Source organism: Alnus glutinosa, chromosome 6 (genome assembly GCF_958979055.1).
Source record: "Alnus glutinosa chromosome 6, dhAlnGlut1.1, whole genome shotgun sequence".
NCBI classification, from domain to species: Eukaryota; Viridiplantae; Streptophyta; class Magnoliopsida; order Fagales; family Betulaceae; genus Alnus; species Alnus glutinosa.
This window is the reverse complement of record NC_084891.1, coordinates 2730351-2749059: the sequence shown is the minus strand read 5'-3', so window position 1 is coordinate 2749059 and position 18709 is coordinate 2730351. Positions and strand designations below refer to the sequence as shown.

The window sequence follows — 18709 nt, the reverse complement described above, 5'->3', positions numbered from 1 at the left end:
AGTGATGGTGTATTGCAAGGAAAATATGCACAAATCATTAGTAGCTTTATGTTTTGGCGAACTGTATATGCCATGATATTGTATATGTTGTTGGCATATTGAGTAGATATACTCAAAATCCTGGTGTTAAGTATTGGGATGCTATCAATAAATTGTTGAGATAATTAAAACGCGTAGTTTATTTTGGTTTGTCATATTGTGATTATCCTACTTTATTGAAAGGATATTGTGATGCTAACTGAATTTTTTATTTATATGAGCTAAAGCCTGTATGTGGCTATGTGTTTACTCTGACTGGATGAGTTATCTCTTGGAGGTCTTCAGAATAAATTTGCATAGCAAGGTTTGTTATGGAGTCAGAGTTAGTTGTTTTGAAAAACGCATGAACTGAAAATGAATGGCAAAGAAGCCCATTGATGAATTAATTTGCCTTTTTATATTAATTCAGTTCCACCTGTGTTTTCATTGGGATTGACAAGCTGCCATAGCTCAAGCAGAGAGCAAGATTTATAATGGGAAAATTGCACAATATTGTGAGGCAACTTATTGAGACTGATATAATTTCTATGGACTTTGTGAAGTCAAAAAGAAATTTTACAAATCCTTTGACCAAGCCACTAGCAAGAATACTGGTGAGTGAAACATCGAGGGGGATATGACTGATACCCAAATTAAGACACTGTGATTGATACCCAACCTTTGTGATTGGAGATCCCATGAATGAGGTTTAATGGGAAACGAAGTTACAAGTGATCATGGTGAGGTACTGTCATTATATGTTTATCCACTATCTTAAATGAGAAGATTAGTGATGAGTCAATTTCTATGGTGTAAGACAGTACAAGATGCAGAGTGACTAAAGATGAGTTTAAAAATCTTAATGGATCCATAATCCCTACATGTTGGGATGGGGTGTTCCCTGCACACACTCTTGATGGATGCCGCCTATGTGAGCGTGGAGGTGGTGCTACTTCCTATGAGACTTAGGTAAGTCTCTAGAACGCTCATAAAACCCATGGACATGGCTTGTATAAGGCGTCAACCTCCTATAGAACAACCCATTTTTTTTTTTTTTGGAGAAAGTTATGTGGGTGATAAGTTTGGTCAACTTGTGAATTTGGTTAAAAGAGTTTAACTCAACCATGATTCATTAAGTTCCTACTTATTTATTCTAGGTACAGTTGAAACCTTCGGATACCACATTGATGCATGCTTTAAATCTCCTTATATTATAGTGTTTAAAACATGTGGGAGATTGTTGTAATGTTACAAACATGGTTTTATTTTTGATTGTTTTAAAAAATATTTTGATGTTTGACATTAAGACATTGATGAGTTTTTATGAAAAATAGAAGAAAAAAGAAATCGACTTTAAATTAGTTTTTATGGTTTTGCCGTTGGGTTTTAACAAAGATTTTATGGCATTTGACCAATAACAAATGCTTTGGACGTTATGACCGTCTGGTCATTAATATTTTTATGATAAAAGGATTTTTTTATGAAATCTTGTTCTCATACAGTTTTTAATTGTCTTTAACAAATTAAAATGGTAATTAGCTTTAAAAAGAGAAACCGGCTTTAACTGTTTTAACGGTTTTGATCATTGGACATTATTAAGCTTTATGGCATTTGATTTTTTGACCGTTAGTCATAAAATCTCAAAATATAACAATTTGGTCATAAAGTGTCTTCAATGCATTTGAATACTATAGTGGATTTATTAAGCCATCTGTCATGCATATATATGAGATACACTACGAATACTTGAGTAATATATATACATTTTTATATACTTCTATTTTTTTTTACATGATATTGATCTAAAAAGATTATTATATTATTTTCACAAAGGAAAATCAAAGGATTATTCTATTTGATATTTGTTATTGGAAGTGTGTCCTTAACGAAGATAGACATTATAGTAGGGATGTAAACCCGGAGCGGGTTCTCGGGTATTGGGTAAAAATCGGGAACCGGCTCCGGGTCCCCGATTTTTTTGTTTTCAACACCCGGCCCCGGATAACCGGTTTCATCATGGTAAAAACCGGTTATCCGGTCCGGGTGGTATTTTTTTAAAAAAAATTATTATTTTGGACTTATTTTAGTATGGACCTTCTTTTTTCAACTTCATTTAAACCTTTTTATACCAGTAATGCCTAGAATCAGAAGCAACACTAGAGAAACAGGAAGGAGAAAAGAAAAAAAAGTGCAGTGCCTGGGCTTTTATACTCAAATAGGAAGGAGAAAAAAAAAAGTTAAATGTTTTTGGTTTTTGTTAATGAAATAACTATAAGTTACATGTGTTTGTTAGTGAAATAACTAGAATATGCAGCTTTAGAAGAAGTATTTCCCAGTTATAATTCTGATGCACCGTGGTTCAGAAGAGAGATTTAGGAGCCACTCTTCAACTCTTCATTAGTGATATATGTGCCACTTAGGGCAGAGACAATTACCAACACAAATGAAATATGAACTAATCTACGTTAAAAAATAATATATCCACATTTGGCAACATCATTAACCCAAACCCCAGAAAGTCAGAAACTCAAATATTTTACAAAAGTTTCAAAGATTCAAGATTGTGGGATGAAGTGCTGAACCGTCGTCGGCTGAACGTCGTGAAGTCGTGAATGAGACGATTTATGCAAGAGCTTCAATGGGCTGAACGTCGTGAACGAGTGGGAGGTACATGGAGCGGCTCAGCGGTGGCACAATCTGGAGTTTGAGACTTTGGGTAAAAGACTAAAGTAAGGAGTTAGGGCAACAGGCAACAGGGACTAAAAAGACAGAAAAAACCCTTCATAAGCCGTGTGTAATTTTAGGGTAAAGGGGTAAGGGGTAATTTTTTTTTTTTTTAATTAACTAAGGTACCCAGAGCCGGGTACCCGGATATAACCGAGATTTTATAACATCAATACCCGACTCCGACTCCAGGTAGCCGAGTACCCGAGTACCAACCGGGTTTTCCGGTTTCCTGGAGCCAGTTAATGCCCGGATTCGGTTTCTCGGCTGGTTATACCCGGTCCGAATTTATATCCCTACGCTATAGTCTAATTTTGAGAGGTTGCGTTTCAATGAATTCGATCACACCGAGTTATATGATCCGAGTGACATGAATCAACCTTTAAAGACAACGCCATTGTGTGATTTTATAGCATTGTGAAATATTTCTTTACTCTAATTGTATTGTATTATATTGTATTGCATTCTATTTATTTTATTATTATTATTTCGGATTGATATTATTTTATTTCAACAAAAATTTTGTGCACCATCCAAAATTATTTCCAACCACCATATCTGTTGTGGGTGTGTATCAATCGAAGGCAAGGTAGCTCCACGGTGATGTAGGGCTTGTTTGGCAAGTGACATTACAGAACAGAACAGAACAAAGTAGTGGGTTGTTAGTTTTTGAAATTAGTAAAAAGTGATGATGTGATATAAAATAAAAAGAATTTGTATAAAAAAGTGAAAAAATTTTCTATTGTAGTGAATTTTTTTATTTGAATAGTAATAAAAAATTATTGTTGTGATATAAAAAAGTGAAAAAAGTGGGAATGTTTTGATGTTGATTAGTAGTGAAAAGTATAAAAAAATGAAGAAAAAAAAAAAAAGAAAAAAAAGTACATGAACAGTACTGTAATGTATTGTTCCTTGACAAACAACCCCGTATCTTCCAAAGAAACTTTTGGCCAAATACGTGCAGCAGCGCAACACTGCACCCGTGAATGTTCATATTTTTTGTTGATAGGTTTGGTGTGATCGTGTATTTTCAGCTTTAATAAAGTGTTTTGGTGTTAGAATATGATGTGACAAACAGTTATTGAAGGGTATAAAGAACTTATTTTTTCTTCTTAGACTTTGTTTGTTTTGATGTAATACATTTTTCGTTGGAAAATATTTTCAACGAATGATTTCCCTAAAAATATTTTTTGACGTTTGGTTTGTACGAAAAATGAGCGAGTCGAGCGACAGTGGAAAGGGCCAGCAACTTCCAGCAAACTCTACTAGTGTTCAGGCAAACTTCGGTAGTGGTCTGGCGATTTGAAAATGATGAGTTCAAACTTGATAAATGGTTAACGATTTTAAAAAAGGAAAAACATTTTTCATAAACTACCTAAGGTTTTATGGTCAACCGAAAATATTTTCGATTTGACCACGATTTTCGGTCATACCAAATACCAAAAAATAGGAAAAACGATCTCTAAAAAACATTTTAGATCCAAACAAAACGGAACATTAGTTTTCCTATTTGATGTAATGCATATTTATATTGTTATATATGGCATCCAATTAAAATACTCATTTGAAAAGGTAACGTAAAATTGACAATCCCAATTTAGGAAGGAAATCTATGAACTGATTAGAGTACTTCATGCTTACCAAAACTTCTAACTTCGAGCATTTAAAGCTCCTAAATCCCAAAAAAACAAAAAATATGGGTTTAAAGGTATTTAATTATAGATATACATCACTATACTGTATTATCGTGGAAAAGCAATTATTTATGTGCCAAAACTCTTAAAGGGAAGAGAAATTTCCTATAAACCAGCATTTAAAAGTAATTGTGTCTTTTAAGCATGTGAAAAACATATGCTTTCTTATTAATGCTATTAAAAAAGTATGTGAGAAGCACATATTATTAAAAAAAATATGTATTTCTTACATACTAAAGAACACATGTTACTCTTATAGACTAATTGGTGTGAAAATTCCTACAAACTAATTGGTAGGAAATGAAGAAAAATTCGAATGGGAGTGTTGAAATAAATGGCAACACCGTTCTTAAAATGCAACTTAAAAACTTCCATTTCTGATACATTTCGAGCTTTAAGTGCTTTGTTTAGCAGTTTCAAAACATACCAAATGAAAAATTAGCAATTTCAAAACTTAGTTAAAACTTACACAAATGCTTGAATTAACAAACAATCCAAAACACAAAACAAATTAACAAACGTGCCCTAACCATATTTTTGTTGGAGTCATGCATAAAGCAAAATAAATCAAGCCCTGCAGGGATACCTTTTATAACAACATAACTGCGTGGAGAAGAAGCAGATACTGTGGAAGGATATCAGAAGCACATTCAAACTCTTATGATACCTGCAACAACAATAAAAAAAACAAATCTCCGGTGGCAACAGAAGCATACCAAAACCCAAGTAGATTCATACGCTTGACCCATAGGGATACCATCTATGATGAACTACATTTCAATTTCCAAAAGAATGCGATGGCAATTACCATAAAACATTAAAGCATCATTAGTTAGAATCTCATAATATACAGCAACAACAACTTTCATCTTGGTTAAAGAAATTACATCCCATAAAACTAAATAGACAGAAACTGAACTAATTCACATATCAAACAAACTCTGCTCTCTTCTGTGAGAGAGAGAGAGAGAGAGAATGATATGACCTTCCACTATTTTGAAGATGTATGAGTATACAAAATATAAGTTGTAGGATTTACTCTGCAGGATGATGGAAAGCAATTACAGTGACCACTGGTGGGAATTATGCAACCCCTTTTGCACTGCAAAAACCTTTCATGCAAATGAACAAGCCGGCTATCCTGTGTATGAGTGGAAACACTACCAAAACTGGTGAAGAGCAGTGACTATATATATCAAAAAGTAATTGAAAAACAAGTCTATCTACTTAAAGGTTCTAACTGAACTTCCATTCTTCCAGACTGTTGCGACTCCTTTTCTGCAAGAGTACCGGTTGGGCTTAAAAGATCAAGAGAGTCATCCTCCTCATGGTTTCCCAGCACAAAGTTGCTTCTTCCAAAAATCCTGTCCCTCCTTCGACGTTTTTCATGGTATTCCAGATACAAGACTATCAATGCACCAATCAAGAACCAAACCATTAAAGCCCAATTAAGTCCGTGAATATTTTCCCCACCATATCTGTCCCCTAAATGCCTCATTCCACTGATAAGTGCTGCAATACCGACGACAATGGCAGATCTGCCCACAATGACATGGAAATACTCCCAAAGAAGCCTTTTTGAGGTAACCTCCCCGTTGGCTGGTTTTTTGGGCCTTAGGCGTGCATTCACTGGCTGTACACAAGCCAAAATAATTGCAGCAATTCCAAACTTAACATGTACTGAGCTGACATAGAAACCCCGCAGCTCAGCCACAGCAAAAAGAAGGGCAAGTAGGACAATCGCCAAACCTGAGTACTGCAAGTACACATGAATCTTGTACCATCCATCACCTTTAACATGCTTCAAGTATCTAGCTGCCAGTATTCCACCAGGAAACAAAATACCCCAAGCAAGAAACATCATAAACCCATGAACAGCCAATACCGGTCTTAAATCCTCTTCCGCCTCTGCAGAACCGTGCATAAGCAGCACCCGAACAGGCCTGCTACTTGTAACAGAATGCATATTCCTCTCAGTTAAACGTCGATCCGTCCATTTAGCACCCATTGCCCAAACAACTTTAAGAGGAGTTGTGCGATCAACAATGTTCTTACACTCCGGCCTTTCATCACGACTACAAGGTGGCTTCAGGGGACGTGTGAATTCCAAAGTTATGATCCCATTTTCTGACCTGCACCTCACATATGTCAAATTCTCACTTGTCGGATGCACAGTCAAAGCATCCTTTCCATCAATCCAATATGTGTTTACCCGCCCTACACCACTATCGTCAACCCAACCCACATAAGCATAGCTATTCACCATTCCACTACCAAATCCTACAGCAAGATAACCACTTTTCTTCTCACCACGAGCTGCAATAGATATCGAATCCTCTGACAACGTCCAAAAGAATGTAACTTGCTGATCATCCAAAACAACACTGTTGTTATACATATCTGATAGACCCCCATCAACCACCTCCACTCTCCAACCCATTTTCTGCTCATACAATGACTGATAGTAAACTTGGTCCGGGGTATTCCTATCAGGTTGCCAAACCAACTCCATTGGACTGGCCTGAACTCCTTCAGCTTGAGGCCCTCCTGAATACACAATCTCACTCTCATTCCTCAATGTGGCATTGCCGCCAATTGGATCAGAAGTTATGTACAGAGCAACATCATGCCCTGCTTGTATCGAAAACTTCACCTGCACCCCTCGTTCGACTCTCAGCACCGGAGCCTCCTTCTTGTTAATGTAAAGAACCTTCAAAGGGTTTGGAGGGTTCGGGTAATGCAATGCCGGACCGGACATCACCACGAGCGGAGCATTCGCGTCCGCGATTATAAGGTCCTGATCTTCCTTATCCTCTGCATCCAATGGTCCTAAACAATCATCCACATTCTCCGAAACATTCAGCACCAAATTCCCATAAGCGACCAGCCTCGGCCCCCCATGATTTTGGGGGAGATAGTAAGGCCTAATTGTGTCAGGTGGCCGTATGGATCCGACCGCCCAAATTACCATCATATTCGCCATCGAATTCACTGGCAAATCGTACTTCTTATCTGCCGGTTCCAACGGCCTTCGATACCTAATAAATGACACGCCGTCGCGCCTGTGCCCGTAGACCAATTGCGTATTGTTCACCTGCCCAACCGGGTCCGAATCATCGTATATCGTATCGGGGCAAACCCCTTGCACCGAACCGTCCTTGTTGGTCATACACTCGCTGTACTCTGTGATGTGAAAGTCGTCCACAAACGGCGTTCCCTCCTCCTTGAACCCCGCCACAGCCACGTCTGCTCCGATCATGAGCTTCGATGTCGAATTCGGGTTCGCCCACCCGAACGCCATGTAGTTCATGATCCCGGTCGCCGCCTCCAACCCGATATCGATCGAACCCGAGTCCGCATTCAACGTCCACCGGATCCTATAGTTCTCCGACAATGTCTTGCAGTTCTCGAACATGGTCGGCTCGGCGTGAACCGGGGGCGACGGTGCCGAATCGGACGATTTGTTCGCTGCGAGCACGATGTAGCCGAAATTCGACGCGGTGGGGCGGTCCCACAAGGCGAGGACTCGGATCTGGTCCCAGGTCACGTTCTGCCTCAAATGCACGACGAAGCTAGCGTTCTTGTAGGTTTCGTTGAGGGCATGGTCGGAGACGACAAACCCGGCGGTGAGGTTAGCGAAATCGGGTGCTATCGCGCCCCACCAATGGACGTCGGAGCCGGGCAGCATGTCGAACTGGGAGACCCGGAAAGAGCAATCGTCGAGTATGGTAAGGACGCCTCGGAGCTGGTGCTGGGCCATTGCGAACTCGTACCGGAGGTCGACGAGCGGGGTAGTTTTGGAGCAATTCCGACCCGGATCCGCATAGCAGAGAAGGAAATAGAAATTGAGGCTGAGAAGAAACCCTAGGAAGACGGGTTTTCGAGGCATGAGGAGATCCGGATCTGGTCGGATCGTGCCCGAGTGTTTGAGTCCGAATTGTAAACCAGGTTTGAAAATCAGAGAGAGAGAGAGAGAGGAGAAAGGGAAGGATAACTGATAAGATTACCTGGTTTGGGTGAACGGAGAGGACGGAGATTGGCGTGGATGAGAGAGCGGCGAAGAAGGTTTGAATGGGGCTTTGAGCTGTTGGCCTTGCCTTCTTTTTCAAAAAATGAAGAATAAAAGAAGTGGGAGGCCACGTTCTGGATTTTGATCGGCGGTGAGACAGTTGTGTTTCGTCCGGGAAGGTGCCTCAAGATGGAGGCACTCGTTTTTAATGTTTTACAGTTTCAGTGCCTTTTCCCTCGTACCAAAGATACAACTGGTCTAACCTCACGACTGCCATCGTGTGACATGTGTAGCCGAGAAATAGAATTATATATATATATATATATATATTATTATTATTGGGAGAAATAGAATTATATTAATATCAAAAGAAGGCTCTTTGTCATTTTCTATGACATTGTTGCGGCGATTGCAAGATGGTATATATTATTGTAATTGTAATATTTAACTTCATAAATTCTATGTCAATAAATTTAAGAAAATTTGCTGAATTAGTCTATGTGATTTGATGTTGTAATAAATAAATACTTGTAGCATGTCTTGCTATCACTTCCAACATAATTTGAAACGTGTTGTGTTTTTAAGAATTTTTGTATATTGACCGTGTTACTTTTTAATCTGAAATAGTAGGTTTGTTTGGCAAAAACATGTACAGAACATAACAGAATAATGGAATGTTAATTTTGAAATTAGTAAAAAGTGATGATGTGATATAAAGTAAAAATAATTTGTATAGAAAAGTCAAAAAAATTTGTATTGTAGTAAATATTTTTATTTGAATAATAATAAAAAATTATTGATGTGATATAAAAAGTAAAAGAAAGTGAAAATGTTTTTGATGTTGATTAATATTTAAAAATAAAAAAGTACATAAATAGTAAAACCCACTACCGTGTACCGTTCATGCTCTTAACAAACAAGGCCAGTCAAATTAATAATTTTTTATTATTATTCAAATAAAAATATTCACTACTATACAAATTTTTTTTACTTTTCTATACAAATTCTTTTTACTTTATATCACATCATCACCTTTTACTAATTTCAAAATTAACATCCCATTACTCTGTTCTGTACATGTCTTTGTCAAACAAGCCCAATGATTTGAAAGGACGATTTCATGCTCAGTTAGTGAGTTCGACATGGCTAGTTAGGAGGACTGAGATTAAGCAACTTGGGCACTTAATTTGCTATGAATCCTAATGCAACTTGGGCACTTAATTTGCTATGAATCCTATTCGGGTATGTTTGAAATTGCAATTTCGTAGTAGGCAATAAATACAATTTTAAACCAAATCGCAGAATATAAATCGTTTAAAAAATGCGTTTTTAAATATTACAATTTAAAAACGCAAAAAATCTGTCTTTTCAAATTTCAGGTAGGATAATGTTTTTTTGAAAACACAAAATTTTAAAAACTAAACTGTAATTTTGCAAATACTAAACTGTGTTTTTAAAAATTACTTTTTCAAATCACAAATTTTAAAATTACAATTTTAAATTGCAAACCTAAACGGACCCTAAATTATCTAAACATAATTTCAAAAAACAAATTTCCTTGATATAATAAAGAACAACATAAACAAAGAAGAAGAAGAAGAAGAAGAAGAAGAAGAGGGCGTGCGTTGGAAGAAGCGATCCGTTATCGAGCTATCTTATTGGGAATAACGAAAGCATCTCTAAATACTCAAAGTTTCATATCAGAAGCAAGTTTTCAAGAAACTGCTCGAGTTTTAGCAAAAGCCGCTCTCCGGGGTCGTATCGATTGGTTGAAAGGTCTGAAAGAGAACGTTGTTCTAGGGGGAATGATACCCGTTGGTACTGGATTCAAAGGATTAGTGCAACGTTCAAGGCAACCTAACAACATTCCTTTGGAAACCAAAAAGAATGATTTATTCGAGGTGGAAATGAGAGATATGTTGTTCCACCACAGAGAATTATTTGATTTTTTCATTTCAAAGAATTTACACGATACACCCAAACAATCATTGCGAGGATTTAATGATTCCTAAGAGCAGATTTGAACTATTTGCGGTCATTTTTTTTTTGATTTGGTAATAGTAATAAAGATAATAACAAATAGAATAGAAAGAAATTAATGGCTTGAATCATGTATCAACGGCTAATATCCGTTAGAGGTAGAAAAGAAGGTTCCATCGGAACAATTATTTATTTCTATTTCAGGGTACCTCCTCTTAAAAAAAAAAAAAGAGAGAAGAAGAAGAAGAAGAAGAAAGAAAGAAAAGCAATTTGGATGCAGCAGATTCATCTCCAAGTCTTCCCCTACTGTTATCAACTTATCAGCCACCCCTCAGAAGCACAGCACGTTTTGCGCTAGCTTCTGGTAGCATCAGGTGGTGAATCTTTAATAACACATGTGGCATTGGAGTGAGCTAGGGAATCAAGGGTGACACACCATTTCTTCAAGCTATTTCTCCATGCCCAAAAAACCAATCACCATCCACTGTGATACCTGCACCAAGGTCTAAGAAAACCAATTCCTTCGACATGATCCAGATAACCTTTCCTTTCAAAAAAGAATTGAAAGGGTTTTGTGGCAATAAAATTATTAGGAGCAAGATTAATTGTGTATGAAAGAGAAGTGAGGAAATCTTGAGCTTCCCAAACAGTTAGAAGGACAGAATCGCCGTGTATCAAACACCGTTTTCATTGTTTAACTGGATTAGTTTGCTATAAAAAAGTAATAAACATCAGTCAAAACAAAAGGACCTCCATCTGCAAGACATAATTAGCACACAAATTACAACATTGTAGCACATCTTTCATTCATCCAAAAAAGAGAAAAAAAATTGTAGCACAGCTACACCGCTGCCTTGAAAGTTTAGAGAAGATACAACACAAATGATGTTGGATGAAAGAACAAGGTGTATTCCCATATACTTGCTACATTTACAGTTTAAATTCTCCATAAAACTGTAGACAATAACAGCCTAATTTGTGTTGATCAAAGAAAATAAAAACATTAACATAAATAGCAACAATAGAATCAAAGGATGATGAGGACATGATAATTGCATACCTTGAGAATAGGGGGAAGAATGAACTGTCCAGTTGATGACAATTTTGTAAAAGCGCATGCACATTCCTGGTATATGTTTTCCTCATCTCATTATCCTCTTCAAAATATGCTGGCCTTCTCCATAAATCCTTCAAATAGGATCAAAAGAACATATGCAACATGTGCACGATAAGGGACGACCTCAAGGATAAGGTAAAGAGTGAACAAGACCCCACTGCCATGCATGACCATTTGCAGAAACAAACTGCATGAACATCTATGGCAACATATATTATCCTGAACTGTCCAGTTGATGACAATTTTGTAAAAGCGCATGCACATTCCTGGTATATGTTTTCCTCATCTCATCATCCTCTTCAAAATATGCTGGCCTTCTCCATAAATCCTTCAAATAGGATCAAAAGAACATATGTAACATGTGCACGATGAGGATGGCCTCAAGGATAAGGTAAAGTGTGAACCAGACCCCACTGCCATTCATGACTATTTGCAGAAACAAACTGCATGAACATCTATGGCAACATATATTATCCCACTCTCCCCTCCCTCCTCTTTGCACAACTCCCAGGCCTTCTCCATCTTTTAGAAAGGATCAAGAAAAGCACTCTCACACATGCAGACGTGCATGCCCGCACACACACACACACACAAGAGAGAGGGGGGGTGGGGGGAAGAGAGAGAGAGAGAGGGAGAACTCAAAGATTATTTATCTTCTACAAGCAGTGTAAATTCCAAAAACAAAACTTCACTACCTTCTGCAATCTAAATGATTGACTATGTCATAGCATGAAAGGAAAAACTTAGGAAGGACTTTTTTTTTTTTAAAGCTTCAAAGATGTAGACGTGAAAAAATAATAAAAAAAAATAACTTGAATAAGAGGGACTACAAAGTCGAGAAATGGTAATTCTCGATGCTAAAATTCATATTAAAACCAAAACAATTTGATTCTTTAGCAAGATATTCTATCAATCATGAGGGAGGGAGTTCATAAGGATGCCATCACAAGGGGAAAGCTCAACTCCTATGGATTTCCCATGAGTTAATATACAAGTTGCAATAAAAAATAAATACTTATGCAACAAGCCAAAGAGTAAGAAAAGATTGAGACAATCAATAGATGACTACGAGGAAAAAGAAACTCAGCAGAAGCAAAGAAACATCGTAAATCTTTATTCAAAGACTAAATGCAACAATGTACACGCAACTCGAGCTACAAAACCAGTCAAGGTTTCAGTTACAAAGCAAGCAAAGAAGATAAGTTACCACTAAACCAACAACTTTTTGCCAGTGTACAAAGAGAACTGAAAGTCTCACACTTAGTAGTCTACAAATATTCATCAACCTTTTTCCCAATTATTTTCTTTCAATTAGTACTCTGTCCATTCTCGACACCGAGACCATAAAGAACACCTGCATACTTCTCCGTAGAGCCGTTGAAGAAGGTATCCCTCAACTTCCTAAACGTACAAGCCGTCAGCAAACTATCAGAACCTGCTTGATGACACACACCAACTCTCTCCACTTCCAACAACTCTGCGAGCTTGTTCAACCCTCCATGAAGGCTATTGCAAAACTTCATCAAATGCTTGATATCATACACAGTCGGGAAATACATATTGATCAAATCAAAGAACCCCGCCTGTGTATCGGGCAAACTCCGCCATGTCAACAGCTTAAGCAAGTACCCGAAATCATACCCACTGTGGAATGTAACCCATTGCACGCCATCATTCAACACAATCCCCGACGACATCAAGAGCTCCCCGAAGCGATTCACATCAATGCCCTCCTCGTTATTCTTCTTGAAATCAATCCCACACTGGCGCAACAACTCAATCGAATCACTTGCGAAAATATCTTCACTTACATTAAACTCGCGGAAATTGAATTGCCAGACGCAGAACTTATCGGTCCCGCAAGTGGGCAGATTCCCATGCCCATCAGAGAATGTGAGACCCAATTGGATCAATTTCAACATATCAACATTGTCTTTCAGGGTTTGATAGTTATAGTCATTAATATTCTTGAAAGTCCCGACGGGGCGAAGAACCACGCCGGGGAACTCGGTGTCCATAGCAATATAGTTATAAGCGTCAACAATTCCACGGATCAAAGCAAATTCTTCTTCCAAATTATCACTCCAAACCTCGCGGATTTGAATCGAATCGCCTTTCGGTAAAATCGACATTTCCAATACTTATATTCAGGCAGCAGAACGAAAAAGAAGAACAAACCCAGATCTGGAAACACAATCCCTAACTGTTTTTTGCAACTATAAATTAAGTTTTCTAAAGACGACAGCGTTTTCCGTTACCAAAATAACAAGCCAGAAACGAGAACAATCTAGAAAGCATCAAGAACCCTCCACGAGAACCTGAACTCAACTGATTTACTGCGAATCAGAGTCCAAAAACGTCCCCGTTTCGGTGGTTCCACTAGATCTGAAACAAAACCAATAAAACAAAGCGTAAATTAAAAGAAAAACTGGCAGTATTGAACTGTAACAACACTAATCGGAACCCTAGACAACAAATGATTGAACGCGAGAGATCTGACCTTGGATTAGTGAAATCGGGGCTTCGAATTAGACGGATCTTGGACCTGGAATCGGCGATTTCCGCTTGGTCGAAGCGGCGTCTCTCGGTCAACGAACCAGAGAGATTGGGGATGAAGGAGAGAGAGAAAGAGAAAGAATAACGTGGGTCTGAGATCTTTACTGGGAGGGGGGTGGGCTTCTTAATAACGAGTGGAAACGACGGGGGCGAAAAGTGGAAAGCGATTTTGCTCCGAACGGCGTCGTTCGCTCTCTGATTAGGATAACCGTTCAGATTCTAATCATTATATCATTTTATCATTTTATAAGCTTAATCATTATATTTAATTAAATGATTTATACCCTGTCACCTATTCATTTCTAATTTTTTTTAAATCTTAAATTTTAATTTATTTAATTTATTTTGTTTAATTGTATATTGAAAATTTTTGTCAGAATTCATTGAGCCGTAAAATGTATCAGCGTCATTTTTTTTTTTTATTCTTTCTTTTTTATACAATTGAACACAAGTATTAACCTTTTTATTTATTAGTAATTTTTTGATAAGTAAAAAATTACTAATAAATTAGTCATTGTGGTTACACCAATTTGTAATAAGCTCATTAAGATTTAAAAAATGACTTGAAACTCCTTGTGGTAAGTATAAAAGACAAATAACTTCACATCCCAAACTTCCGTTTAAAATTTTGACGGAAATTGTCACCGAACCACTCCAAATTCTTGAGGATGGTTCGGCTAACCACTCTGCCCACATTGAGGTGGTCGACCCACCTCTTACAATTTATTTTATTTATATGTTCTTTTTATTTTATTTTTTACAACAGGAGACAAGTGTCGTATTATTTTTGTCCTTAATGTGACATTCTGACAGTTCTCGATCAAAATGTAAGATGGAAGTTCGGGATGGAAAACCCTAATCAATTTTAAAACCCTATAAATTTATAAATTTATTGCAAATCAATATAACCATGTGGATTGGTTTTACATTTTTTTTTCCCTTAAAATAAAGTTGTTCCATTATTTATAATTATGATAAGAACTGTAAGATGCCTGATCACCATCAATTTGGTCAATCTGTGTAATATAATGAATTTAAGATGACAAGTTAGGGTTCCAATCCCTCCTTCTGCCTCACCAAGAGGCCATGAGAATTAAGAAATGCTTCCTTAATTGACCATATCACACATTCACACCCATCAACATTGAAGCACACGAATTTTTCGTCTTTTCTTTCAAGTAGGTCTCTTTCAGAGACTTGGCCATTCCCATAACCTCGAGTAAAGGTGGAAAAGCCATGGAAATGTGTAATCTCACGGTTCAACACGAAATGCCAGTCACTTTCTTTTATTTCTTTCTTTCTCTCTCTCTTTTGTTTTTTATATATATTAATAATCTCATCCGTAAAATACGAATATCACTTTTAAATATTTACATTTGTATCGGTATTCACACCCACATCATATTTTTAATAATCACATATGCGTGGTTATTGCGGTTGTTATCCGCTATCTATATATTAGGTAATGGGTCTATTTTATTCTTTTGGGCCTTTTTGGGTATATTAAGGTTTATTTTAAACGATTTTGAAAATAATTTATGCCGATTTTAATATTTTTGGCTTGTTTAAATTTTTTAAAACCTTAATCTTTTGAAAATATGTTAATTTCACATTAATTAATTTTGCATTTTTAACCTAGTGTTACATAAGAAAGCAACACAGCCAACCAGATCAATATAAACATAATCTATACCTAATGCAAAACGACCGTCATTTTGAGATTAAACATCAAAACAACATCGTTTTAATGAATTTATTAAATAATATATATAATATAAAATATATATTATATATTAAGGGTATGTGAATTGGGTTTATAACTATAACCGCGTATCTTAAAATCGCTAACTGCGACCGCATGTATGGATAGTGATTTTTGCTAGCCGCATGTGCAGATAGCCTATGCGGACGGTTAATATCTATCCGAATGTACAACCCTAGTTTCTAAGATAACTTGTATGCTACGTAGGTTTGCTCGTATCATGCAATTTTTTCCATTAACTAAAAGTTTAAATTTATGAATTTGGATTCAATTATGCTATATTAATCAATGATCACGTCTTTTTAATGTAACAAGTTGTAGACTGACACGTGTGTATTCAAGGTTAATATCTTTAAAATCTCAATTGAAACACATCTTTTAATTTATCTTTGGATGGAGAAAGTGTGATATTAAACCTACATAAAGTACACGCGTCTTTGACCCAAGGGATGGGAAGTCAACGACTCAACTTTGTTGACTGGTCTAATCCCAAAATGGCTGTGGTCCAGTTCGAAGAAATATGTGTTGTTTCCACCAAAGGCAGCGTTTGGCTTGGCAAAATTGTTGGACCTGTTTGGTAAGTTGTGGAAAATGGGATGTTTTATTTGAATAGTAGTAATAAATGATTGATGTGATATAGAATTTGAGAATGTTTTATAGAAAAGTGAAAAAGTTTTGTTTTGTAGTGAATTTTTTTATTTGAATAGTAATAAAAAATTATTGATGTGATGTAAAAAGTGTAAAAAAGTTGGAATGTTTTTTATTTGATTTTTTTGGGAGAAGTGAAATGGAAATTGAAATGGGATGGATTGGTTACCAAACAGCTCCGTTGCTTTTCTTTTAATGAATCTTTACATAGGACCTGTTTGGTAAGTTGTGGAAAATTGGATGTTTTATTTGAATAGTAGTAATAAATGATTGATGTGATATAGAATTTGAGAATGTTTTATAGAAAAGTGAAAAAGTTTTGTTTTGTAGTGAGTTTTTTTATTTGAATAGTAATAAAAAATTATTGATGTGATGTAAAAAGTGTAAAAAAGTTTGAATGTTTTTGATTTGATTTTTTTGGGAGAAGTGAAATGGAAATTGAAATGGGATGGATTGGTTACCAAACAGCTCCATAGTTTTTAAGGGATATTGCATTAATAAAAGAAGAAAAGAGGGTGAACAAAGGCCTTAGTATAAATATTGGATTTGGCTTAATAATAATAAATAATTAAATAATTAAATGGTTTGGCCCAATAGTATTTTAGAACGCAACCAAAAAAAGGACAGCTAAAAAATGATAATTTTTTAGACAATCTAGCGGATGGACTGCCCTTACATGTGAACGGATCAAATTATTAGTTTGACCCAATAATTATATGACAAAGTTTTAGGAGTGAATTGGCTGGCTGAAAAATCTTAATTGTTAGTAATACTAGTTATGAAAATGAATAATGTTATTATTTACATTTGTTTATCACACTTATTTCATTTCGGTTGAGATAACGACTTTGAAGTTATTTTTATTTCTTGTTATTAAGTGATTAAAATGAAAAGTCACTTAAAATATGTCACGTCAATCGATATAAAATGTATATATATACTAGCATTACTCTATGAAAATGTGATCCAATAGACGATGGATTAGGATCGGCTACAATTATTTGTTCGAATTTATAAAAATTTATGCAGGTAATTGTGAAAGACCATTTATGAAATTCAATTGACCAAATAACAATTGGACAATTAAATCTCATAAGTGGTCTCTCACAATTACTTACCCAAAATTTCTTAAAATCAGACAAATAACCATATAAGAATATACCATCATGATCCATAGATGAGACCCCCTCTCTCTCTCTATGTTGGGACAATGGATCTGTTGATTCTCGAATGTGGTCAAGAATGATGGCCATAACTCATTGGTTGCATCTTTATCTCTTGGCATACATTCCCTTTAAAGCAAGGTATGATATATTTTCATATAACCACTAAATGGGTCTAGAAGGATTGAATGATTGTATCGATTGCGATGTGTTTGGACCTGTTAAATCAATGCACTATACATGGATGCACTAATTGGAGTATGGATATTTTTGTGTGTTACATATATTCTTTCCCAAATTCGCAAATCACAACATAGGATCGATGATTGATTTTTTTTTTTTTTTTTTTTTTTTTTTTTTTGAGAGAGAGAGAGATAAATTCAATATTGCAAGTAAGCAAGTCGCAACACATATTTTATATTGAAACTTTAGGTTTTTATGTTGGCGGCGGTAAAACATAATATAAAGAGTAATGTTATTTAGTAAAATGTTATACGATTATCATATAACTAATATGTTGTGGTTGTGAAAATCGGCCATTAATTATATTTTACTTTTGTAAGTGTTGATTCAAAGATTATTTTTAACTGTCATATTATCAATATATACGATAGTTGTATAATAAATTATTAAATATCACTAATCTATCAAATTGCAACTTTTCACCTAATAATAACAATAACAATAATAATAATAATAATAATAATAATAAAATAACTCATGTTTTGTTCATCTTCTTCTTCATTAAGAGTAAATGACCTTTAACCTAAAAATGTCAAAACCTTGAAAATTTGGAATGGTAAAAGCATGAAAGACTATTCTCTTAGCCTTCCAAAAGCTTTGTCCGTCTAATATAGATATCCCCTGATAACTAGCAATCAGGATATCCAATGAAAATCTACCAAGGCCAAGGGAAAATTTTAGGGATTGAGAGGGAGCATGTGCCTGTTAGGGAATATATTCTCTATATAGTTGTGATCGGATATGGTATGCGAATATATAAAATTGTACGATTTGATTATAATTTATTATTATACA

General features: G+C 35.9%; 2 protein-coding genes across 2 annotated transcripts; both read right to left on the bottom strand.

The window, feature by feature from the left end:
• Nucleotides 1-5240: 5240 nt before the first annotated feature.
• On the bottom strand, nt 5241-8695 carry LOC133870692 (cytochrome b561, DM13 and DOMON domain-containing protein At5g54830). Its single transcript, XM_062307874.1, has one exon. It carries the CDS (start codon nt 8323-8325, stop codon nt 5656-5658), a length of 2670 nt encoding a protein of 889 aa, XP_062163858.1. The 5' UTR covers nt 8326-8695; the 3' UTR covers nt 5241-5655.
• Nucleotides 8696-12633: 3938 nt separating this feature from the next.
• LOC133870880 (probable CCR4-associated factor 1 homolog 6) lies at nt 12634-14203 on the bottom strand. Its single transcript, XM_062308135.1, has 2 exons — nt 14043-14203; nt 12634-13927 (listed from the first exon to the last, which is right to left on the bottom strand). Exon 2 carries the CDS (start codon nt 13672-13674, stop codon nt 12850-12852), a length of 825 nt encoding a protein of 274 aa, XP_062164119.1. The 5' UTR covers nt 13675-13927; nt 14043-14203; the 3' UTR covers nt 12634-12849.
• Between the last annotated feature and the right edge of the window lie 4506 nt (nt 14204-18709).